The following is a 26,846-nucleotide window of genomic DNA, read 5'->3' on the forward strand; positions in this document are numbered from 1 at the left end:
TTTACCTGTGGGGCTCCTATGAATACTGTAGCTCTGAACAATTCTTATACATGTATATATTCATGAATATATATACATACTTCTGTTGAGCAAATATCTAAGAGTGGAAAGGCTGGGTCAAACTTCCTCCAGCAGTTTATTTCTACATCCTCACCAATACTTGGTATTTTTATTTTTTTACAATGTTTTAAATTTAAATTCAATTAATTAACATATAGTGTATTACAGGCTCCAGTGGTAGAGTTCAGTGATTCATCAATCTTATATAACACCCAGTGCTCATTACATCACAACACTTGGTATTTTTACATTTCAGCCATTTTGATGCTTGAGTTGTAATATTGTGGTTTTACCTTCTGCTAATTAATTTTTTCAGCATTTAAAAAAATAACACCAATCTCACTCTTCCAATGAATAAAAAGAGAAGGAACAGTTCACAACTCATTTTGCAAAACTGGTGTAACTTTGATATTAACAGCTACATTATATAATAAAGGAGTATTATAGACTAATATGAACAAAATTTGCAATTTTCCACCTAAATTATTAATAAATTAAAACTAATATATGCATATACAAAAATACTCTTAAATGTTTATGCCAATTTAGGTTAATTTCAAGAATGTAAAGTATAAAGGAAAAAATCCATATGATCAATTCCCCAACGTATTAAAAAACAAAAACTTAGTGTACTAGGAATAGGAAAGAATTTCCGTAAACTGCTAAAAGATATTTACAGATACCTAAGGCATACATCATACCTAAAAATGAACTACTGGAAGTTTTCCCCTAACACTGGAAACAAGACAAGAATGTCCACTATCTGCAACTTTATTGTGCTTTGGTGGTGGTGTTTCCCATATAATTATTGATCACTTACATTTCCAGTTTTTAATCTCACTCTTTATATGGTTTGCCAGTTTGTTGACTTTTGCTAAAAATCTCCTGCGTGGGAAGTATTTGTCAATTCCTCTTTGTAGGACCTGTCAACTATGTACTGTGTATGCTTTAAGAGCTTTATTGAGATATATTTTCACATTTAAAGTGTATAGTTCATCCTTTTTATTGTACACTTCAGTGGTTTTTGGTATATTGCAATATTAATTTTTGAATATTTTAATATATGTAACAAAATTTACCACTTTAACCATTTTTGAGTACATTTGAGTACATTTGAGTACCACTTTAACCATTTTTGAGTTACATTTTTGAGTACAATTCATTTACATTGATTACAGTCACACTGTTTTGCAGCCATTACCACTGTCTGTTTCCAAAACTTTTTCATCACTCCAAACAGTGAATCTTCCTCCCTGCTGATTGAGGAGCCCGACCTGGGGCTAAATCCCACAACCCCAAAATCACAACCCAAGTCGAACTGAAGAGCTGGGTGCTCAACTGACTGAGGCTACCAGCCGCCACAACTCCTCATTCTTTAACAATTCTTTCCATGACAGTTCTAGCACAGGTTTTAAGTTTTCTGTTTCCTCCTTTCTCCATGCTGTAGACTTCTTTTCAGCCCAGATATACAATTAAAAGAATGTTTATTACATTTTATCCAGCATCTCTAGGGATTTTGTTGCAGAAAGTTCTTAGATTATCTGCTCTGCCATATTGCTGGAAAGGAAAGTTGGTAGTTTTAAATGGGTTGTACAAAGCAGTTGTGTATTTTCAGCTTAAAAAATTTTCCTTTCAGTTAAGGAAAACTAAGTATAAGTAGTCTTCCGTTGTTGATAATGACAAAATAATTTGTGGTGGCTGTAAGCATAGGCTCTTGGGCCAGATAATCTTGGTAGAATGTAAGTTCTGCTACTACCTGTGTGATCTTTAGAAGTATGTGTTTATTTTCTGTATCTCAGTTTCCTTATCTTTTAAGAGTCTTAATAGGACCTACCTCATAGGATTTTTATGATAATTAAATGAATCAATACATGTTCACTCACAATAGTGTCTGACATAGCAAGTATTCAGAAGGTGTTGTCTGTCTCTGTTGTTAATTATTACTCATTTTGCTAGCCATAATATTTACTACTTTTTTTTAAAGATTTTATTTATTTATTTGACAGCGAGAGACAGTGAGAGAGGGAACACAAGCGGGGGGGGGGGCGTTGGAGAGGGAGAAGCAGGCTCCCCGCCGGGCAGGGAGCCAGATGTGGGGCTCGATCCCAGGACACCGGGATCGTGACCTGAGCCGAAGGCAGACACTTAATAACTGAGTCACCCAGGCACCCCCATAATATTTACTTCTTGAGGTTCCTTCCTCTTTATGCAAAACCTTTTCTCTAACTTCTGTATAGGAAAAAAAAAGCAGTTTTTTAGCTGTAGAAGACATAGTTTAAATGGAGTACCATAACATTTGTTTCCCTCCTTTTGTTTTATAAATTCATTCCGGGCAGAATAAAGAAGCTGTTGAGACACCTGGGTGGCTCTGTTGGTTAAGCATCTGCCTTTGGGTCAGGTCATGATCCCAGGGTCCTGGGATTAAGTCCCCCGTCGGGTTCCTTGCTCAGTGGGGAGACTCTCCTCCTTCTGTCTGCTGCTCCCCCTGCTTGTGTGCATGCTCTCTCTCTCTGATAAATAAATAAAATCTTTAAAAAAGAAAAGAAAAAGGTTAAAAAAAAACAAGAAACCTTAAGCCCCCTACTAAATTTTACATTGTCCATCAATAAGTTACCTCCATTTCTTGTCAAAATCAGTGTGTGTTTATATGTTATCTCTTAAAGTTTATGTTGTCTCTTAAGAATCTCTCCTCACTTCAGGCTCCTAATGAAAATCCTTTTTCATTGTGTATGCTTCATCCAGGTATAATCAAAGTCCATCCTCTAAGAGCAGTATGCGTTTGACCTAAACATTATGAAAATAACTCTTTCCGGCAGTCCTTAAGTGTTCCAGCCTGCTTACCTGTTACATAATTGTCTTTTTTCTTACGTGAAAACATCCCTTTTTTTCATCTTCAGGAGAGCATCTTTAGAAGTAAGGGACCTCAGAGATCATCTAATTTAGTTGTTTTCAGACATTTTAAAGTGTGGAATCCTTTTTTTTTTTCTGCCATGAAGATACACATACACAACATGTCTGTGTGGGGAGGTGGGTGGGTCTGGTGGATCCATTACACCCACTATGGTTGAAGCAGGAAGCCTAAATTTGGCCTTTCCTCCCTCAATACACAGATGAACTAGTCTATTCCCATAGGTTAGAGTTGATGAACTGGCTACATACTAACTGGCCAAATAAGAATGTGGCCTATTTAGTATTTCCATTTTACTGTACTACCCTTCAAAGGATTTTTCTCTGCCATAGGTTTTGTAGTGCTGCTGCTTGGTATTTTCTTATAAACTTGTCTAACACATCTGTCCTTGTGCTTGGTCTGCCAATAGGAATCTCAGTTTCGCATGGCAGTTGTTACTGACTTAAAGTTCTAGTGGTAAACCTAGAGAAGTTCTGTTAGGAGCAATTTCTTCATCTTTAAAGCAACTGTTTCTAGTGAGTTAGTTTCTGTGCAGATGCACTATCCCTTGTGCTTTAGAGATTTTCTCAAATGCCTTGTTTAACTGGTCCTCTTATGAAGTCAGAAAAACTGAGGAATCAGGAATGCTTGCAAAGGGACTTAAAATCCCTATAAACTTAAATTTTTTTGTGTAGGCCGATTTGTCATTCACTTATTCAATTACCCAATATATTTTATTGCCTTCTTTGGCAGTCATTGTTCGACCTACTGGGGATTTTGGTACATGCCATGGTTCTTCCTCAACTGTTTCCTTACTCTTTTTCTGACCCTAGGCAAAGACATTTGCTTTATGTCTTCAGTATTTTTTACTTTCTGCAATTGAGTCTAGTTTCTGCCCTAGGAGTGAGGGCTGTGTGGAGGCCTCCAGCTTCTTGGCCACACCATCCTCTGTTTAAAAATCTCTAACACAGGGGCGCCTGGGTGGCACAGCGGTTAAGCGTCTGCCTTCGGCTCAGGGCGTGATCCCAGCTTTATGGGATCGAGCCCCACATCAGGCTCCTCTGTTATGAGCCTGCTTCTTCCTCTCCCACTCCCCCTGCTTGTGTTCCCTCTCTCGCTGGCTGTCTCTATCTCTGTCGAATAAATAAATAAAATCTTTAAAAAAAAAAAAAATCTCTAACACAGAGTTGAGATGCATGAGAAATGCTGGTGGCCTGCCCCTTCTGTGGAGATTCTGTATCACTTGACTAGCATCTAAGAATAGAGGGATTCCCATCTTGTTGGCCACACTGGAATGGAGCTTATATAGTATTGGCCTGGGAGGAAGAGAGAAAAAGTGGATCATGGCTCAAGTGCCACAGACTCTTCCTATTCTTACCAAGATTTAGTACAGTTTTTTGAATAAATCCTGTTTTATTTGTTTTATCCTCTTACTACAATTCCCTGAGAGTTTACATTGTTGGGGTTTGTGTGTGTTTTTGTTTGTTTTTTAATTATTTTCCTTAGCAATAGTTGTTTTGCTGGGTACTAGGTCAATGGAACTGCTTTCAGGGTATCATTACCTGGTTGGTTTTGAGCATCGAACCAGCCTTGCATCTCTGGAAAACCTCACTTAGTCATTGTGTATAATCCTTTGAGGATTGCTTAAGTCCATCTATTAATATTTTATTGAGGAATTTTGTGTTTATGTTCATGAAGAATATTTGCTTACAGTTTTCTTTTTTTGTACTTTGGCTTTGATGTTTGCGTATACTGGTTTCATGGAGCAAGTTGATTTTCTGGCGGTGGGTTGAGTAGAATTGTTCTTTTTTAAAATAATTTTTAAAAAACTTTTATTTATTTATTGGAAAGAGAGACAGAGAGTGCAAACAGGGGGAGGGAGAAAGACAAGCAGACTCTACGCTGAGTGTGGAGCCAGATGCGGGGCTCAATCCCATGACCCTGAGATCATGACCTGAGCTGAAATCAAGAGTGGGACACCCAACTGACTGAGCACCCAGGCACCCTGAGTAGAATTGTTCTTAATTCTTATTTAAATGTTTCTTAGAATTCTCCAGTTAAATCATTAGGCCCAGGAGACTTCAGTTTTGAGGTGGTGTGTGTGTGTGTGTGTGTGTGTGTGTGTGTGTGTGTGTGTGTGTGTGTTGTTTGTTTGTTAAGAGTTTTTTTTAAAGTATAGTATCATTAAAAAATAATTATGCAGGGCACCTGGGTCGCTCAGTTGGTTAAGTGTCTTCCTTTAGCTTAGTAGGTTTTTGCATTTTGAGGAATTAGTTTATTTCATCCAAATTGTCAGATGTATGTGTATAGGTATGTTTCTCTATTTACTAACCTTGTAAATGTTTTTGGAGTGTGTAGTGACATCCTTTGACATCCTTACTTTTAATTCTATAATTGGTAATTTGTGTATTCTTTTTTTCCTCTACTGGTCTTGCTAGAAGTTTCTCAATTTTATTAATCTTTTCAAAGAATCAGATTTTCATAGATTTCCTTTTTTTTTTTTTTTAAAGATATTATTTATTTATTGGAGGAGGGGAGAGGGCATGCCCACAAGCAGGGGGGAAGGGCAGAGGGAGAGTGATATGCAGACTCTCCACTTAGCAGGGAGACTGACTAGAGGCTCAATCCCAGGACCCCCAGGGATTATGACCTGAGCAGAAGGCAGACACTTAACCGACTGAGCCACCCAGGTGCCACTACATAGATTTCTGCTCTTACCTGTATTTTACTCCTCCTTTCTGTTTATTTTGCTCTTTTTCTAGTTTTCTTTAGGAGGGTGCTCAGGCTATTTACTTGAGACCTTTCTTTTTTTCTAATGTAAACATTTAGGTCATAAATTATCTTTTCACCACTACTTTAGCCATATCCCACAGTCAAAAATTGATACGTCATTTTCTTTTTTCCAGTTTGTTGTTCTTTGTTATTTTCTTGAGTGTTCTTTATCCTGTGGAGTATTGAAAAATGTGTTCTTTTATTTCCAAGTGTTTTCCTTTCTAATTTTTTCTTAAATTTCTGTTACTGTTTTCTGCTTGATTTCATTATGATTATAGAGCACTGAGTTTAGTTTTCAATTTGGTAAGGTTTATTTAATGACCCAGGATATGGCCTGTCTTATGAATGTTCCATAGACAATTGAAAAGAATGAGTATTTTGATGTTAACTAGAGAGTGTCCTATACATGTCATTTGGATCCTGTTAGTTGATGTATTGTAGAATTCTTCTACATTCTTGCTAATTTTCTATTTAATAATTCTAGCAATTGCTAGATATTTGACATTGCCAGTTACATTTGTGCTTTTTCTATTTTCTAATTTTCTTTCCACTCTATTTTTATTTCATTTGCTTTCCAGCTATGTTCTTTGTGCATAAATATTTTCTAATGTCCTTTTTTCTGTCCGGTAAAATTATTTGCTCTCAAGTGTACTTTTTAAAATTGATGGTAGCATGATATATCTTTTCCTATACCTTTGCTTTCAATTTACATATATTATTATATTTGAAGTTTTAAGTTTGTTGTAAATAGTAGGTAGTTAGATCATGGTTTTTTCCTGTTCTGTCAGTCTCTGCCTTTTCATTCATCTATTTAGACCATGTATTTTCATGTAATTATTTGTATGTTAGAGCTTTGGTGTGCTATTTTATTACTTGCTTTCTGTCTATTTTTTAATTTGTTTTTTTTTTCTTCCCTTTCTAATAGATTATGTGAACATTTTTTAGAATCTCATTTTTATTATAGTGTTTTTGAGAGTATGTTTTTGCATAGCTCTTTTTGGTGGTTGCTCTTGTTATTATGTTTTATATATACAAATTAAAGTAGCATAGTTGATGTTTGAACAACATGGGTTTGAACTGCGTGGGTCAATTTGTGTGTAGAATTTTTTAGATAAATGCAGTACAGGACCATAAATGTATTTTTTTCCTTATGATTTTCTTAACAACTTAGTATCTTCTTTTCTCTAGCTTACTTTATTGTAAGAATTCTGTATATAGTACATACAACATATAAAATGTGTGTTAATTGACTGTTTTTTGTTATCAGTAAGGCTTCTAGTCACCGGAGGCTATTACTAGTTGAGTTTTTGGGGAGTCAAGAGTTATATGCAGGTTTCAACTGTGGGGCAGGGGGTGGAAGTTGGCATGCCTAATCCCTGTGTTCAAGAGTCAACTGTATATTGGTAACAACATTTTACTACCTTGAGTGAAGTATAGAAATCTTACCTGCCTTTAGGGATCTTTACCTTTGCCCCCACTTTATAATTGTCTTAATTTTTTTCTCTACATACATTGGGCAGCATGTCAATAAAGTTAAAATGTTTACTTTTAACTGTCAAATATAAATTAATCCTACAGAGAAGCATAGGTTTTTGTATTTTTCCTAATTTCTCCCACTCTGTAGCTCTTTCTTCTTTTCTGTTTTTCTAAGTTTCTTCATGTTATTGTTTCCTTTCTGACTGGAGAACTTCTTTTAGGTATTCCTTAAGTGATGGTCTATTCGTGATAAATTCTCTTAAATTTTTCTTTTTCTGAGAATGTTATTATTTACCTTCATTCCTATACCATATTTTCTCTTAATAGAGAATTCTGTGTTGATAGTTCTTTTAGCACGTGGAAAATACTATGTACAACTTCCTACTATCTATTCTAATTTGAATTGTCACTCCCTATAGGTAAATGTTTAATTCTTCTTGTAGCTGCTTTCACGATTTTTTCCTTTTTCTTTTTTTTTTTATTCTTTAAAAGATTTTATTTATGTGTTTATTTGAGAGTGAGAGAGAGAGATAGCATGCATGCAAGTGGAGAGAGGAGGAGAGGGAGAGGGACAGGCAGACTCTGCTGAGCACAGAACCCCACGCAGGGCTCAGGCCCAGGACCCTGAGATAACAACCAGAGCAGAAACCAAGAGCCGGACACCCAACTGATTGAGCCCCCCAGGCATCCATCCTTTTTCTTTTGTTTTCAGTAGTTTGATTATGATGTGTCTTGGGGTATATTTGTCTGGTTTCATTTTCTTTGGGATTCACTTGGATTCTTGAATTTGTGTTTTTACTTCTTGCTGAATTTGTGACAATTTCAGCTAGTGTTTCCTCACATATTTGATTATCCTGAAACTCTTTCTTTTCTCTTTTAGGGACTCTAGGGACAAGACTGTTACATCTTTTTTCATTGTCTCTTATGTCTCTGAAGGTCTGGTTATTTTCTTTTTTTTTTTCAGTCTGTTTTCTTTTTGTTGTTTAGATTGGGTAATTTCTGTTCATCTGTCTTGAAATTTATTGATTCTTTTCTTTCTCATCTTCATTCTATTGAGCACATCAAGTTAGTTTTTATTTTTATATTATATTTTTCAGTTATTTAATTTCCTTTTGGTTCCTTCATCTTATATTTATTTGCAGAAATATTCTAATTAATTTTTTTTGTTTTTTTTAAACAGCTTTCATTAATGGCTCTTTGAAATGTTCCTAGGATGGCTGCTTCAAAATCCTTGTCAGATAATTCCAACATCTGAGTCCTGTCAGTGTTGGCATCCGTTGATTGCTTTTTCTCACTCTAGTTGAGATTTCTCTGGTTCTTTGTATGAAGAATGCTTTTAGGTAGTATTCTAGACGTTTTGGGGCAATATTTTGTGAGACTGAATCATATTCAATCTTCTTTTTTGCAGGAAGTCACCTTGGTAGCATACAGGTCCTGGCCAGCTTTTGTGGGTTGTGGTTCTAATGGTAGCTTGGTTTCCAGAATCTTTGTATAATTATTTTGTTCTATTTTCTGTGTATGTTATCCAGAGACTTTACTGAAGGCCATGCATGTAATCCACACTGTAGTTGAGTTTTAAAACCTTTTGCGCTTTTAATTTTGGTCAGTTTTACATGCAATTGATCATTGGTATCTACTATTTCAAGACTTAACTGTTCCTTTTCCTAGTTAACTCCTTTCCCAAATCATCCTCCTCCTTTCTGTTTGATAGATGACCTTGGATTTGGCAATTAATTCATAGAAATGACATCAAAAGAAATAAATGAATAAATTTGGCTTCACAAAAATTTAAAACTTTTGTGTATCCAAGTATATGATCAAGACACCTACAAATGGGAGAAAATATTTGCATCCCGATTATAAAAAGAACTTACAGAACTCAACAACAAAATGATTAACAGCTGAGTTTTTTAAAAGGGCAGAAAGGCACCTGGGTGGCTCAGTCGGTTAAGCATCTGCATCTTGATTTCTGTTCAGGTCATGATCTCAGCAGTATGATATCGAGCCCTGTGCATCAGGCTCTGCAGTAGGCATGGAGCCTGCTTAAGATTCTCTCTCCCTCTGCCCCTCCCCTCCAAAAATAAAATAAAATAAGCAAAGATCTTGATTAGACATTTCTCCAAAGATGTACAAATGACCAATAAGCACATGAAAAAAATCCTCAATATCATCAGTTTTTATGGAAGTGCAAATGAAGACCACATTGAAGTACTACTTCATACCTACTGGGATGGCTTTAATCAAAAGAATAGAAAATAACAAATGTTGGCAAGGTTTTAGAGAAATTGGAACCCTCATGCATTGCTGGTGGGAATGTAAATTGCTATAGCTGCTGTAGACAGGAGTTTGGTGGTACCTCAAAAAGCTAAACATAATTTCCATATGATCCATCAATTCCTCTTTGTACTTACCCAAAAGAATTGAAAGCAGTGTTCTTGGTAAGATGATTCACAGTACTGAAAAGTGGAAACAATCCATGCCATCAACTGACAAATTGTGATATATCCACATAATGGACTATTATTTAACCATTACAAAAGGGAAACTAAGGGTGGATACATGATACAACATGGATAAACCTTGAAAACGGTATGCTAAATGAAAAAAAAGCCAGACACAAAAGGTTACAAATGTTTGGTTCTGTTTATGTGAAATGTCCATAGTAGATATATGAATAAAGACAGGAAGCACATTAGTGGTTGCTGGGGGGGGGGTATTGTTTAATGGGTATGATACTTTTTTTGGCGTGATGAAAATGTTTTGGAACTAGATAGAAGTGATGATCGCACAATATTGTCAGTGTAATAAATGCCACTAATTTGTACAAAATGGTTGGTTTTAGATGATGTGAATTTTACCTCAATGAAAAAAAATGGAAAGAAAAAAGGAGTCCCCTAGCCAGGCTGCCACTTTGTTTTCACCTTTCAGAGTTTTCTTGTTTTTAATCTGTTTTTTTGTTTTGTTTTGTTTTGTTTTGTTTCTTTGTTTCACTTAGCTGGAGGTACAGGGAGAAGTACATCTATTCCATCTTGTCTCTAGAAGAATACCTTAGACTCACCTTAGTAGCTTTTTTTTTTTTTTTTTTTTTATGATTTTTTTTTTTTTAAAGATTTTATTTATTTATTTGACAGAGATAGAGACAGCCAGCGAGAGAGGGAACACAAGCAGGGGGAGTGGGAGAGGAAGAAGCAGGCTCGCTCATAGCAGAGGAGCCTGATGTGGGACTCGATCCCAGAACGCCGGGATCACGCCCTGAGCCGAAGGCAGACGCTTAACCGCTGTGCCACCCAGGCGCCCCACCTTAGTAGCTTTTTAAAAGACTAATGCTTGATCTTCGTCCTGGACTAATTTAATGAGAATGGGAGAGGGGTGGGGGAGGTAAGTTGCATCAATATAAAAAATATTTACATGTCATTCGAATGGCAGCCACCATTGTGAAGCACTCTTTGAAGAACATATTTTCTGCCACTGATGAGTTTTGCAAGTAGCTTTTTGACCCAGTCTGGCCAATAAGACACGAAGGAAAGTTCTTTGTAAGGTAACCTTACAAAGGAGGTTGTTCTTTTGTACATTGTCATGTATTGGTATGAATTTTGAAATTGCTACAACCATCTTGTTAACAGTCTACAAAGACAGTTAATACCAGGAATGCATCACTTTCCAGTCATAATTTAAATGGAAGAATAAAAACAATAAGACAAATGATAAAGATATATGCATGAGTTAATGTGGCAACAATATACAATTACAAAAATACCGTGATTTTAGCCTGAAAGCAGAAGCATTTCAATCATAGGTTTTCCTTAATGTCATCTTATTTATTTATCTTTTTTATTATTATTATTTTACAGAGTGGGGGAGAGAGAGAGAGAGAGGTGGGGAAAGGGGCAGAAGAAGCAGGCTCCACACCCAGCACAGAGTCTGAAGAGGGGCTTCAGAGATCATGACCTGAGCCAAAATCAAGAATCAGATGCTTAACCAACTAAGCCAACCAGGCAGGCACCCCAATGTCATCATATTTATTATATTACCCTTTGAACCATCTGAACTAAAGTTAGACTCTGGTTTTGTTTGTTTGTTTGTTTTAAAGTTTATTTTTTAGTAATCTCTACACCCAGTGTGAGGCTCAAACTTACGACCCTGAGATCAGGAGTTGCATACTCTACCAACTGAGCGGGCCAGGCTTCCCAAGTCAGACTGATTTTTAAGTAGTGTGTAACACGTAAACTCTTTATCCTGAATCAAGTCGTTGTGGAAACAGTTGCCAATTTAATAGAAGAGGACAAAAGTTCAGGAGCTCAAACATCTGAAAGTGTATTGCCTACCAGTGTTGATTTCCTTTTATTTCTCTTCTAGAAACATGATCAGGGGCAAGTTCTGTTGGATATAGTCTTCAAGCATCTTGATTTGACTGAGCGTGACTATTTTGGTTTGCAGTTGGCTGACGATTCCACAGACAACCCAGTAAGTTTAAGCTGTTGTATTGTGTTTCATTTCACTTTTTCTCTCTGTTCATAATATAAAGTCCTTTCCGATTTATAATGTTTACTAATCTGATTAGTGAGAGTTGTTTTTTTTTTAAAGAATTTAATTAGAACGATTAGAGGTAATTCTTTTGCCTTTGTTCCTCATTTTCTTGATGTTTTGAATTGTAAAGTTTTTTCCTTAAGGTTTTCATAACTATAAGTCAGTCTGTAAATCTAGTACCATTTTCTTTATGTGTCTCAGACAACTGAGACGTAAATCTAACTCATGATACTTGACTGAAAGAGAAAAATGGGCATGAAGGTTAAAATATTAATGCAATATTAAAATATTGAAGTAAAATATTTTAAAGTATTAATGTATCTTAGTCTTACATAAATTAGCTTTCATTAAAATGAAATCAGTTTTTTGTGGCATTCATGGCAATCTGTTTCTAACTAAAATTCTTAATTTGTTAAATGTAAATTTTCCAAGTAGGAAGATTCAAAGGATACCCTCCCATATGAGATGGAGATTAAATTTCACAGCTCTACATTTCTTAGGCATTAAGTTACTTAGGTTATTACTAATTCTTTAATAGTTGCAATCATGATTCTTTTTGTTGGAAAAAAAATCACATTATAGAAATAGAAGATCGCATGTGATGAATAACAGAAATGTTGAATTCTTTGAAAATTTATATGCTTATACTGATAGGGTCTTTTACAAAAGAATATGATATTCTTTTGATTAGTACAGGAGAGTGACTATTTTGAAGGAGACCTTTTGTATATATAGTTTAGAAAATTAGAATCATTTCTTTAGAAATCAGTTTGTAAGGGCATATTAATAAAATGGCTGTAGAAAATAAAATAACTCTTATGTGAAAAGTAGAGTTTCTGTCTCGTTCTCTCTCTCTCATAGTCAGAATCCTAGGTTTCTTTCTTTCTTTTTTTTTTTTTTTAAGATTTTATTTATTTATTTGACAGAGAGAGACAGCCAGCGAGAGAGGGAACACAAGCAGGGGGAGTGGGAGAGGAAGAAGCAGGCTCATAGCGGAGAAGCCTGATGTGGGGCTCGATCCCACAACGCCAGGATCACGCCCTGAGCCAAAGGCAGACGCTTAATGACTGCGCCACCCAGGCGCCCCAGAATCCTAGGTTTCTGAATGAGTGGTTAACGGGAAGTAAATATGAGATGTTAAATGTTACTTTTTCTTGGCATCATTTACTGATTTTGTATGAAAAACTGAGGATGATGTGGATAAAAGAAAGCAAGAGCCAGCTAGTCGTAGTGCAAAGAAATCCTTTTGTACCGAACTGAAATAAAAACAAACTTTCCCTATAAGTTGATGCTTTCACCAGAGACTGGAGCTTCTACGTGGGCCTAGAGGGGGGGAGTATTATTTCTTGATAAATAAACAGATGTGAAAATGGAAGTGAGTAGAAATGTCAGTAATGTAACCTTTCCCAGAAAGATAAATTGTGAGCTAGGCAAATTCCCCGAAGGTGTCTGCTATACCTCACTTTGTGCAACGTTGAGCTTAAAACAAAAATACTAATAATTCTTAAATTATGTTGCTGACAGTTCTAGTTCCAACCCTCTAGCCGGAAGCCTGTCTGTAGATTGATCAGAGAAGTGATAAGACAACAAAGGAGAAAGAGCAACTACTTACCACGATTGTTTCTGCCAGGAGTGTGAAAAACCATCACTTGTGACACAGTATTCTAGAAGGGCTAATACTGAGATCACATATATTATAAAAGATAAGAAATCCTGTTACATAAGTTTGTATACGTAAGACATTTTTATTCTAAGGCAGTTACAGCAGGAAGAATATGGAGAAGCTGAAGTATTTTTAGCTGGGTTGATCTTTTTGCAGTCCCCTGCTTTTTCTTATTTTGTCTTACTTTTCTGTCTTGAGCTTTCCTTCCCAAATAAGATATATTCCTAGGTCCAAGGGTCCAGTTGCTAATGACCTAAAATAATTCTTCCCCAAAATTTAGAATTAGAATTTCAAAGACCCAGAAGAAGCCTTAGAAATTATCTCATCTAACACCCTATTTTTCGTGAGAAATTATCCTAATCCAATGGGATAAAGCCCAAGTTACTTGCTGGCATTAATGGAACTAGTCTTGGGTCTCACAGCTCCCCATGTGGGTCTTTTCCACGGTACTACAGTTTCACTATTTAAGTATTGAGAAGAATCTGTGAAATGCCAAAATGCCAAGGGGGGGCCTGTAGACAGCACAAATGTTGTAAGTAATGTCCTGTTTCTGATTGTCAATATGAAAATACATCAACACTTTGAGGATAATTAATGGACTGACAGAGGGATGCCATTCTGAAAAAGAGAAAGGAGTAAGGGGCTAACGTTTATAAAACATCTAATGTGGACTTGTTTGTAAACCTAATTCTCAATTTTATGAATGTATAATTAAAATATTTTTAGGATGAAAAACTGAGGCTTACAAAACTTGTCTAATGACATAGATAGTTAAGTAGCTGAGAAAGGATTTGAACTTGATTCTGACTCAAAAGCATATACTCTTCCTACTACAAAATACTGCTTCTCAAGAGATTATGATATATAGATGCACAGAACTTATAAAAATGAACATGTTGAGAAGAGGAGGTATTCATGCAATCAAATTGCCAGCATAGATCAAAAGAAATTGGGTTATATTCTATATGAATTAATCCTTGTCAGTCCTTAGTTCAGAGTTTTTTCATTCCACAGTTTGTTTAGTTAATATATACCTGTATATAGGTGTATATAAATATATATATTTTTAAAGATTTTAGGTTTTATTTGAGAGAGAACAAGAGAGGGAGAAAGAGCACAGAGAGAACTAGAGGGAGAAGCAGACTCCCCGCCAAGCAGAGAGCCTGATGTGGAACTCAGTCCTAGGACCCTTAGGTCATGATCTGAGCTGAAGGCAGACACTTAACCGACCGAGCCACCCAAGTGCCCCTGTATATATGTATATGTATATGTGGTGTGTGTGTGTGTGTGTGTGTGTGTGTGTGTGTATGTGTATGTATGTTAGGTATATGTGTATGTGTTGCGTGTCTGCGCGTGTGTGTATAATGGTTTTAGAGGATCAGAGCTAATACTCCCTTAGGCACATAAACATTGAAATTAATTTAATTGGACTTAAAATTGATAAACTAAAAAAAACACCAGATGTTTTATTGTGATCTTGTACATAACAGATACGTACTTAGTAGGTTATCCTTTTCTTTAAAATCTTCCTGGGGGGGTGCCTGGGTGGCACAGCGGTTAAGCGTCTGCCTTTGGCTCAGGGCGTGATCCCGGCGTTATGGGATCGAGCCCCACATCAGGCTCCTCCTCCTGCTTCTTCCTCTCCCACTCCCCCTGCTTGTGTTCCCTCTCTTGCTGGCTGTCTCTATCTCTGTCGAATAAATAAATAAAATCTTAAAAAAAAAAAAAAAAATCTTCCTGGGTAATGAGTTCTAGTACAACAAGCAAAATTGCTTAAAAGCTTTGACTCTTCAAAATTTCTTCTGTTTTCATTAAAACCTGTTTATCACAGATTTAGGTCTTAGCATAATGTATGGTTTAATATAGTATTTAGCGAATGTTTATTGAATGAGCAAAATAATGAGTAATGTGGTTACAATTCATTATGCATAATTTCTTTATAAGCAGGTAAAGGTGGCTCTTCCTTATTGGCCTTTATCAGTACGATATTCATCGAACCCTCCAATTATATTATTCATGTATATTAATTTTTTTGTTTTTTGGGTTTTTGTCCCTAAAGTGACTTTGTGTCGGTTAGTGTGGGATGAAGAGTAGATTATCAACTGTTGTTGACTTGTTCTTTCTACAGTTTCATCCTTCTAATACTTTGTGTTGTGGTTATGATCTTTTACTCTTTACTACTATTTCTGTATTCCCTATCCTTGTGGCTTTCAAACCTAACTTATATCAGAATCACCTGGATACTTCTTAAAGTACAGATTTCTGGGCCTTATGCCTGGAGTCTTTGATTCAGAAAGTCTGGTGTGAAGCTCAGGAATTTGCACTGCAAATAAGTTCCACTTATACTAATGCCGTTAGTCCAAGGAACCATGTTTTGAAAATCACTGCTCTAACCTAATAGTCTAACTAAGGTTACTGAAGTAAGAAATAATTCTTACCGAATAGCTTGGTCTGGTTTTTGGAGATTGTTTTTATACCCTCAAAATTCTTGAATTCATTCTTGAATTCATTCATGTTTGAGAAACTATAGGAAAGGTCACATAGAGGATGACTCATATCCACAAGCCTCATTTTAGGACAATATGATTGCTAAAATGCTTGCTTTTATTTCACATATTTCGGTAGATCTCTCATATTTTATATTTCATCTGTTTTACTGTAATATCTTAGTTAGGCTTTTACTACCTATTGTATAAACGTCTTTGGTAGTCTGCCAAATGTTGGATTTTTGTTCCTGGTCTCTTTTAACCCTGTTCCATTTTGGGAGGGAGTGACAGATTTGGGTGCAGAAAAGTGTTTCAGAGAGAATCAGCATCATGTGTAATGTTCCAGAATGAGGAATGAGGAATGTTATATTTGAGGAACTGGAAGAAAATTTTAATCAATGAAATATAGAGCAAGGGGAGAATGTGGGCCTAAAATGAAGTTTGGGTAGTATTCCAGATTATAGTCAGCAAATTTTACACTTATGGAAATGGGAAATGTATAAAATAGAAATAATGGAAATATTTATAAAATATTTTGTAAAAATTTATAAAAATGAAAATAGTATCACTCTTGGGGTTAATGTGGAGATGTGAATTTTTACATGGAAAGCACTTAGAACATGATTGAAACAAAGTAAATACTTGATAAATATTAATTTATCAACAAACAAATGAAAAGGACTCTAATTTACATTGGCGTGATTAGAGAGGATATTGTATCCATGCAAAAGGAACAATGAAAGATTTTGGAAATGAAAATATAATTGTCACAATAAAAAGATCACTGGTTAAGATAAATAGAGTAGATGCTGGAGAAGACTTAATGCCTCAATATTAATAGAAGCAACACATAAATAATACAAACACAGAATATTTTAATAATAAAACAGGTTTTATCAGGCAATCACATAACCTCCTTGTTTTTTTAAATACTATATTTTGGGAGATACAAAATTAACTTGCAGATATGAGACATTTTGAAGATTTAACAATAGACTCTACAAAGGGAAAAGAATGAGCAGTTAATTTTGAGAAGACTATAAACAGAACTCCAGGCCTAAATTGAAATTCCTTCAGGATTTGATAGAGTTGATGAAGTACTCATCCCTAACAGATAATTCTGCTTTTTTAAATTTAAATATAATTGACATGTAACATTTTATTAGTTTCAGGTGTAAAACATAATGATTTGATATTTGTATATATTATGAAATGATCACCACAATAAGTATAGTGAACATCCATCACCATATGGTTACAATTTTTTTTCCTTGTGATGAACTTTTAAGATCTGTTCTCTTAGCAACTTTCAAATGTACAATATAATAACTATCATTAATACAAAATGCTAACTATACTTACCATGCTATGCATTAAATCCTAGGACTTCCAGTTATAAAATAACTGGACATTTGTACTGTTTGCCTCCCTTTACCATTTCATGCCTGCCCTACGCACCACCTCTGGCAGCCACTTACCTGTTCTCTGTACCTAAGAGTTCAGCATTTTGGTAGGATTTGGATTTTCGTTTTGGTTTTGGTTTTGTGTTTTTATGTTCCACTTGTAAGTGAGATCATAATGGTATTTGTTTTTCCTGTCTGATTTATTCCATACAAGTTGTCATAAATGGCAGGATCCCCTTCTTTTTTATGGTTCAGTAATATTTCTGTGTGTGTGTGTATACACACCCTATCTTTTTAATCCATTCTTCCATCAGTGAACACTTAGGTTGCTTCCATATCTTGACTATTGTAAAATAATGCTCAGTGAGCACAAGGATGCAGATAACTTTTCAAGTTAGTGTCTTTGTTTCCTTTGGATAAATACCAGAGTGGAATTGCTGGATCATATAGAAGTTCTATTTTTAATTTTTTGAGAAACCTCCATACTGTTTTCCACAATGGATGCAGCGGTTTATATTCCCACCATCAGTGCACAAAGGTTCCTTTTTCTCTACATCCTCACCAACACTTGCTCTGTCTTGTTCAAGGCCAATATTTTCTTATTTTCTGTCTCTGGATGATCTGCTCACTGATGAAAGTGGGATATTAAAGTCCTCTACTATTGGACACCTCAGTGACTCATTTGGTTAAGTCATCTGCCTTCGGCTCAGGTCATGATCCCAGGGTCCTGGGATTAAGTCCCACATCAGTCTTCCTGCTCAGCGGGGAGCCTGCTTCTCCCTCTCCTCCCTGCTCTCCCTGCTTGTCTCTCACTATCTCTGTCTCAAATAAGTAAAATCTTAAAAAAAAAAAAAAAAGTCCTCTGTTATAGCTTTATTGCTGTCTTTTTATTCCGTTAAGTCTGTTAAAACTTGCTTTATATATTTATGTGGTCTGTTAGGTGCATAAATATTTACCAATTTTATATTTTGTTGGATTGACCCATTTATCATTATATAATAACTTTGTCTCTTATTGTAGTCTTTGTGTTAAGGTCTATTTTGTCTTGGTATAGCTACCGAGCTTTCTTTAGGTTTCCATTTGCATGTGATGTGGTTTGAAGGTGAGGTTTCCCAAGGAAGAATTTTTGAGACGTCATTGGTACAAAAAGGTGGTTTTTATTGAAGCACGGGGACAGGACCGCTGGCAGAAATAGCTGCTACCCTAGGATTGTAAGGAACAACTGATTATATACTTTAGAGTTGGTGGAAGTTAAGACAAAGGGAAGTTTCTGAGAGGACTTTCATATGCTAAAGAAGACTGACGGGATCCCAGAGGCCTAGTCAAGCTAAGATTGGTTTTCCCTCTAGCAAAGCTGTACCGTTAAGACAGTTTGGAGTTTCCTGAAGGAATTCATACTCTGTCTGCCTCAAGTATTTGTCAGTGGGCTGCAAGTTATAAGAAAATTTAATTTTATGTGCATTTCCTTCTGCCTTTGTTCCCCACATCACATGGAATATCTTTTACCATCCCTTCACCTTTTGTATCCTTACATATGAAGCAAGTCTCTTGTAGGGAGCATATAGATAGATAGGTCTTTCTTTGCAATTTTCTTTCTTTGCAATTTGATGATGTTTTATAGTGGTATAGTTAGAGTCCTTTCTCTTTATTTTCTGTGTATTTACTGTAGGTTTTTGCTTTGTAGTTACCATGCAGGTTACATAAAGCAACTTATATTTTTAAGTCTATTTTAAGTTGGTAACAAGTTTCAAACATCCTAAACCTCTACATTTTTACCCCCCCATTTTATGTTTTGATGTCACAATTTACATCTTTTTACTTTGTGCGTCCATTAGCAAGTTATTGTGGTTATAGTTATTTTTACCAGTTTTATCTTTTAACCTTCATACTGGCTTAATACCTAATTAATCTGAATTTTACTATATATTTACTTTTACCAGTGAGATTTATACTTTTCTGGTTTTTTGTTACTAATTAGTACCCTTTCAGTTTAAAGAAATACCTTTAACATTTATCCAGTGGTGATGAACTTCCTTAGCTTTTGCTTATCTGGAAAACTCTTGATCACTCCTTCAATCCTGAGGTGTGGTTCTGCCAGGTAGAGTATTCTTGGTTGTCAGTTTTTCGTTTCATTCAGCACTTCGAATATGCCATTGTCTTCTGGCCTGCAAAGATTCTGCTGAAAAATCTGACGGTCTTATGGGATTTCCCTTTTAGGTGACACGTTGTTTCCTTCTTGCTGCTTTTAAAATTCTCTCCTTGAAAAAAAAAATGTGTCTTAAGTGGGTCTCTTTGGATTCCTCTTATTTGGAACTCCCTGAGATTTTTGGATCTGGTTGTCTGTTTCCTTCCCCAGGTTAAGATAGCTCTCAGCCATTATTTCTTCAAATAAGTTTTCTGCTCCTTTCTATCTCTTTTCTACTCCTGGGATCCCTATGATATGAATACTGAACGGCTAGCTATTGTCCCACAAGTCCTTTAAGCTGTCTGTACTCATTTTCATTGTTTTTTTCTTTTTGCTGCTCTGATGGGTGAGTTCTATCTTATCTTTGAGTTTACTCACTTTTTATCTGCTTCATTTAAGTCGGCTATTGAACCCTTCTAATGTATGTTTCAGTTCATCTATTGTGTTCTTCAGTTCTGTGACTTTGGTACTTTCTTGTATTTTCTATCTGTTGAAATTATCACTGTGTTCATCAGTTCTTCTGAGCTTGGTGAACAACTTCATGACTATTACTTTGAACTCTTTGTCAAGTAAATCACTTACTTCATTTCATTAAAGTCTTTTTCTGATATTTTCTCTTGTTCTTTTGTTTGGAAGTATTTCTCTGTTTGGGGGGGGGATTGCTTTTCTTTCTATATTGGTTTCTGTGCATTAGATAAATCAGTCACCTCTCCCAGTGTCGAAGAAATGGCCTTATATTGAACCTTATCATTCACCACTGCCCTAGCTCATAATTTCCCAAGCAGCCTGTTTTATTTTTAGTGGCTCCCAGTAGTTAAAGGTGTGCCAAGACCTGTCAGTGTCTCAAAGGGGAGTGTCTCAGTCAGCACCTGGATTCAGGCTGATTGGGAAGCCAGACCCTCCACAGCAGCTTTTAAAGTATGCAGATACCCCTCTTTTAGGGGAATACTGGGCTTTTCTGTCTGCTCCCTCCATGCTGAGCCCTGCGGTGATAGTTAAGAACTGTTTTTTGTTTGCTGCTGTCCCCCTTTCACCTGCGAACACAAGCCCTGCAGAAGCCCTGCAGGCCCTCACAGCTGAGCCATCAAAGGGTGTGTTCTCCGGGCAGCAGACACAAGCTCCTTTCTTAGCAACAACAACAACTTGGGTGGGGCAAGAGAGTACAAAGATGGCACCCACCATCTTCTTTCCTTGGAGAGTGCCTAAGTAAGTTCTTAATAGGTGTGCCAAACTGTAAGCCTGCCCCTAAGGCCAAATCTTCAATACAAGCAAATAGGCCTCTTTCACATAAAGACTAGGGATGTGTTTTATTCTCCTTTCTCTTCATTCTGCCCTGGGAGTGGCGGCCAACCAAGAACTGTTTTTCCATTTGTTATTAGTCCCACTGGACCCATGAACACAAGCCATGAGGGGCAATAGAACCAGATGATCAAGGGGGATTCCTTGGGCAGCAGACATAAAACCTAGGTCACCAGGCATATATACAGGCTCTCCACTGGGAGACACTGGTGATCTGGAGCACAGCAGAGGGAGCTCTTGAGGATAGTACCTGCCCTCTGAGGTCTCTTGAGAGGATTACAGTCAGTTCTGAGATGTGTGGGTTTGTTTGTTTGTTTGTTTGTTTGTTTTTAAGATTTTATTTATTTATTTGAGAGAGAGCGCGCACGTGCGCGCACAAATTGGGGGTGGGGGGAGAAGCAGAGCGGGAGGGAGAGAGAATCTGAAAAAGACTCTATGCTGAGCACAGATCCGATGCTGGGCTTGGTCCCATGACTGAGAGATCATGACCTGAGTTAAAACTAGGAGTCAGACGCTTAACCACCTGAGCCACCCACGTGCCCCTAGATGTGTGTTTAATTGGAAGCCTGCTACTCTGACCACAGCTATAAGAAAAGCTAATAGGCCACCTTCACAGAAAAACTGGGTGCCTCAATTTGTTGTCTCTCTGCTGTACCTCCTATGGGTTGTAGGTGGTTAAGAACTTTCTCCATTTGTTAGAGTCCTGTGGGACCTGCAGTCTTTTGCCCCACTGGTCACCAGAGCCAAACAATCTAGAGTATCTCCTGGGCAGCAGTTGAAAAAATCAAGGTGCCAGACAAGTAATATACAAGAGATGTGAGTGGCCTGGAGTGAGGCAGAGGGGGAGTGCAAAGATGGTACTTGCTAGCCTCCATCTTCAGAGACTGTTTCAGTAGGCACCCCCAGATGTGCGTTAAATTAGATGTCTTCCCCTTAGGCCCATGCTTTAAGATAAGCAAGTAAGTCTCTCTTGCAGAAAGTCTGGGCACTTTTCAGTCAGCTGCCTCTGCTCTGCCCTGGGGTAGGTGAGTTTGCACTAACCCTTTAAGAACTGTTTCTCAGTTTACTCTAGTCTTGTGGTCACAGGCTCTAGTTGGCTTTCAAAGAGGGAGGTTTTGGGCGCTCAACTGTCAGGTGCAGGACTTAAAAGTTGGGGTGCCAGATGTGTGGTTCAAACCCTTTGCTCTTCAGGGAGAAGTGTGGGGTTGTGAGTTCCCTCCTGATTGTGGATTACCATGGTGGGGGTGGGGTCTATGGGGAGAGTGTGTCTTGGCCTGTCCTTCCTACTTTGATGTGGATTTTTTCTTTCACCCAGTGGAAGGAAGTCATTCATCTAGTTTTGGGGTTTTTTTCAGAGGAAATAGTTCCATATGTGGCTTTTAGATTCAGTGTGTCCATGGGAGGAAGTAAGTTTAGGATTCTCCTACATTGCTATCTTGAACCAGAACCTCCATATTAGCTATTAATACTTGACAGGTATTAATCACTTTTAGTAAGATACCACATTTTAAATTCATACATATTACATTGCAAACAATGAGGACTCTTAAATACAGCACAGTATTTCAATTGGTAGAGCAATTTTGGGCACAGCAGATTATGATAGATGATTAGATATAGGTAATGATATAATCTCAGCACCCGTTTATATAGGAACAAAATTAGAGGGCTTACAATACTTGTTTCCAAGATGTAATAAAAAAAAGGTACTGTAAGCATTTTCACTCCCAATATGTACATGAAAACATGTCCACACACAAAAGTTAGTATTCAGATGTTCATAGCAGCATTATTTGTAATAGCTAAAAAGTGGAAACACTCATGTCCACCATCTGATGAATGAATAAACCAAGTTGTATATCTATACAGTAGAGCATAATTTATCTATTACAGTAGAATATAATTTATCAATTAAAAGGAATGACATACCACTTCATACCTAGTAGGATGGGTATCATTAAAAATACAACAGCAAGTATTGATGAGGCTACAAGGAAATCGAACCCTTTTACACAGATGGTGGTAATGTAAAATACTACAGCCCACTATGGAAATAAATTTGGCAGTTCCTTAAAAAGTTAAATATATAGTTATCATATGAGCAAATAATACCAGCCCTAGACATACACTGGAGAGAATTGAGTCACATGTTCACACAAAACTTGTTCATGAATGTTTGTAGTAGTGTAATTCATGAGAGCCAAATGATAGAAAAGGCCTAAATGGCAGTTATAAAATGGAATGAGGTACTGTTAAATGCCACAACATGGATTAACCTTGAAAACATTACATTAAATGAAAGAAGCTAGACGCAAAAGACCACCTGTTGTATAATTGCGTTCGTATGAAATGTCCAAAATAATAAAATCCATAGAGAGAGTAAGTAGATTAGTAGTTGCTAGGGGCTATGGGTGGGTGGGGGGTACTGAGACTGCTAATAGGTATGGGATTTCTTTTTGGGGGTGATGCAAGTATTCTGAATTTTAGTATTGATGGTTATACAACATAGTGAATGCATTCATGTACACTGAAGTATACATTTTACAATGGCAAATTAGATATTGTGTGAAATATATCTCAGTAAATAATGCTGTATAAAATAATGCTGGATCTGTTGGTCCTTTACATTTTATATTTTGATAAATATTGCCAAGATGTCCTACATTGAGATGGTGTCATTTTTATTCTCACGAGGTATGTATATGTACCTGTTTCTGCATTCTTGAAGCCATTGTGGTATGGCTTTAAAAGTTTTAATCTTTGCCAGTGTGTTATTGCTGAAAAATGAAAACCTAATGTAGATTACCTTTATATTTCTCTAATTATGATCAAGATTGAATATTTTTTCTTGAATGTTATATATATTTCCTGTGAACTTTCTATTCTTACCCATTATCTTTATTTCTATTAGATTGGGGTTTTTTCTTATAATGATTTGTAGAACTTGGCTGCATGTTGCCTGTTTTTCCACTTTTTCTTTTGACTTAATGATGTGTTTTCACTAGGAACAGTATCTGTACCGTCCAGTAGTGCTCACTGTAGGGTTATTGCATCTTCACGTGTTAAGCCAAGAACCTAAATCCTATCTCACTAATGTCATTGATGAGGTCTGTTAAATTTCCCAATACTTATTATTGTACTCCTTCTAAGCTTTCTCAGCTTAATACATCTATTTGTGTATATAAATGCATTTGTATCTCTGATACTATTTTAGAATATTTTAAAGGAGTACTGAATATGGAAGACAGGCTTTGAATAGATTCCCCAAGCCTGAATTTTGATTATAGACAAGCATTAAAATGAATATATTATATGACTTTTTCTAGAAAGCATGAAGAATGAAATCACTATAATATAAATGGGTTGAAAGATGGATAAATGGGTGGATGTACAAGGGAAAACAAATGTGTTAAGTAGGGTGATGAAAACCAGCTGATTATTGGCACAGAAACAGATCCCCCCACCATGTGCCGATTGTTGAGTCATTCAGCAGGTTTAGTCATTCATTCATCAAATTTTTTTAGTACAAATTATATGCCAAGCTCTATGCCTGCGTGCTGATTGTCTGCTTTGAATGAATCAGATTTTATCCCTTACCTCATGGAGTTCATAATCTAATGAAGGAGATGGGCAATAAAAAGGCAAAACAAACATTATGATTAAGAAAATGTTATGAAAGAAATTAATATTCCTTGCCTGTTTATAGAAAATAACTGGGGGAAATAGGAGCTTTGTGATATACTTTTGGTAGGGTGATCAGTGATGGCCAGTGAAGGCCTTTCCGAAGAGCATTTAAGCTGAGACTTAAAAGGTAATGGAAGGAGTCAGCCATGGGAAATTTGGAGTAGGACATTCTATGCATAATGAAACCTTTATTTGAAGACCCTAGGATGGCATCTGTGAGAAACAGACAAAAAGCCATAATGGCTGGAGCTTAGTAAATTGAGGTAAGAAGTGATCCTGTAAGCCCTAGTAGGGACTTTGGATCTTGCGTTGAGAAATTATCAAGAGCTATGAAGCAAAGAAGTGATATGTTCTGAAAGACTTTTCTAGCTTTGGGATGGAGAATGAAGAACAACATGGTAAGAAAAAAAGCAGGGACAGCAGCTAAGAGGCTATGGTGAGGGGCACCTGGGTGGCTCAGTCGGTTAAGTTTCTGACTCTTGGTTTCGGCTCAGGTTGTGATCTTGGGTCATGGGATCCAGCGCCTTGTAAGGCTCCGCGCTCAGCTTCAAGCCTGCTTGGGACGCTCTCTCTCTCCCCCTCCCACCCTCCCTCCTTCCTCTTCTCCCTGCTGGGTGCTCATGCACACACTCTGTAAGATAAATAAATCTTTAAAAAAAAAAAAAAAGAGAGGCTATGGCCAGAGCTATCCCAGACATAAGGATGGTGGCAGAGTGGATGGAGAAGAACTGCTAAATTCAAGGTATAGTTGGAAGGTAGAATCAGCTGGATTTGATGTGTTGGATGCTGTGGATAGTGGAAAGGGAAGATTTCCGAATTACTCTCAGCCATTTGTTATTAAAATCTATGTACTCTGTGTGGAATCAAGTATGGGTGTTAGGAGTATGTTTTATACATAATGATACATAAGTTGATATTTATGTAGTGCTTTGAAAATACTGCCACATCTAATACTGATTTGGGGTTCTTTAATTTTTTTTAACTGAAACATGTTGGCAATCTGAATTTAGTTATAGTTTTCCTGAAGTAGTGCTTAACTGGCATTCAGAAGTGTTGAGGCTACTTAAAAATCTCACACCAAAAAAATCAGTCCTTCCCCTAACTAAACATTATCTCTTACAAAGAGATAGTTATTTGGGGAGGGGGTAAGGGGAGATAGTTTTATTTTTGAAGGAATAGAGTGGAAGTTAGAAAGTTTTTCGTAAGAGTTGGGGTGTGTGGGTGGCTTGGTTGGTTGAATGTCTGACTCTTGATCTCAGCTCAGGTCTTAATCTCAGGGTCGTGAGTTCAAGCCTTGTATTGGGCTCCATGCTGGGTGTGGAGCCTACTTAAAAAAAGGAAAGGGAAATTTTTCTCAACAGTATATTTTCATGATGTGTAGTTAGATTTTGTCTGAATGGGAGTATATATAAAGTCAACTAGATTTTTATGAAAGATATCAAGAATTTTAAAAACTTGCCACACTGTTACATAATATAGTTAAATTAACAGAAATCACTTCAGATTGCTATTACTAAGCATTTTTCTTTTTGGAATAGAGGTTATTGCACACTGTATAATTTCAGGGGAAATTCAAATAAAAAACTTAGAGGTACCACAAATACATTCAGTACTTTCTAGTATAATTTTGTTATACTTGAGATGAATATCTGTAAATTGATTATTTTTTTCCCAGACTGTTTTCAAAATGCAGTGTTTAGCATTGATCTTCAAATGTTACAGATTTGCAAGAACTGATATATTAGTTCCTCAAGGAAAAAGAAATCAGTCTTATTTGTTTGTTTTTCAGAGGTGGCTGGATCCAAACAAACCAATAAGGAAGCAGCTAAAGAGTGAGCATACATATTTACTTGACATTTTACAAGTATACTTTATAAAGATAAAGGGTTAATATAATCTGATTAATTAGAACTGCTTTTATTAATTCTAGGAGGATCTCCTTACAGTTTGAACTTTAGAGTCAAATTTTTTGTAAGTGACCCCAACAAGTTACAAGAAGAATACACAAGGTGGGTTTATGGAGCATATTTTTCCTGAAAACATTGTCAGAACTATTATGAAATTTTGAAGTTATTTAGGCAGAAATAGATTGTCATAGTGTGTAATTCTGAAATTCCCAGCCATCACACAGAATGGGTTATAGATCTTTCATGTTTCCTCCCCTCTTGGATGGCTGGGAGGGCTTTAGGAGATTGGAACCCATGACCACCGCATCCAGCCACAAGCAGCCTGCTGAACCATATGAAATTAGATTTTTCTCTTTGTAAAAAAAAAACGGTTAAGAAGCACTGCTGTAACTAATTGAGGTAATCAGATGATGTTATAATTTTACCCCAGTGATGCTGCGTAGTGAGAATTGTGACTGCTTTTTTTTTTCATGTAAAAGCATATTCTATATATATAT

General features: G+C 36.5%; 1 protein-coding gene across 6 annotated transcripts in view; it reads left to right on the top strand.

The window, feature by feature from the left end:
* Positions 1–26,846, top strand: part of PTPN4 (protein tyrosine phosphatase non-receptor type 4) — a 219,612-nt gene that overhangs the window by 69,895 nt on the left and 122,871 nt on the right. For 2 of the 6 annotated variants that reach the window (XM_040645905.1, XM_040618945.1), the window contains 3 exons: positions 11,552–11,659; positions 26,211–26,274; positions 26,352–26,451. In XM_040645905.1, coding sequence (XP_040501839.1) covers positions 11,552–11,659; positions 26,211–26,274; positions 26,352–26,451 — 272 coding nt within the window. The remainder of the gene's footprint in view (positions 1–11,551; positions 11,660–26,210; positions 26,275–26,351; positions 26,452–26,846) is intronic. The other 4 variants (XM_040618938.1, XM_008686110.2, XM_040645921.1 and 1 more) reach the window with 3 other exon arrangements.

The sequence above is a fragment of the Ursus maritimus genome, unplaced genomic scaffold (genome assembly GCF_017311325.1).
Source record: "Ursus maritimus isolate PB19 unplaced genomic scaffold, ASM1731132v1 scaffold_1, whole genome shotgun sequence".
Lineage (NCBI taxonomy): Eukaryota > Metazoa > Chordata > Mammalia > Carnivora > Ursidae > Ursus > Ursus maritimus.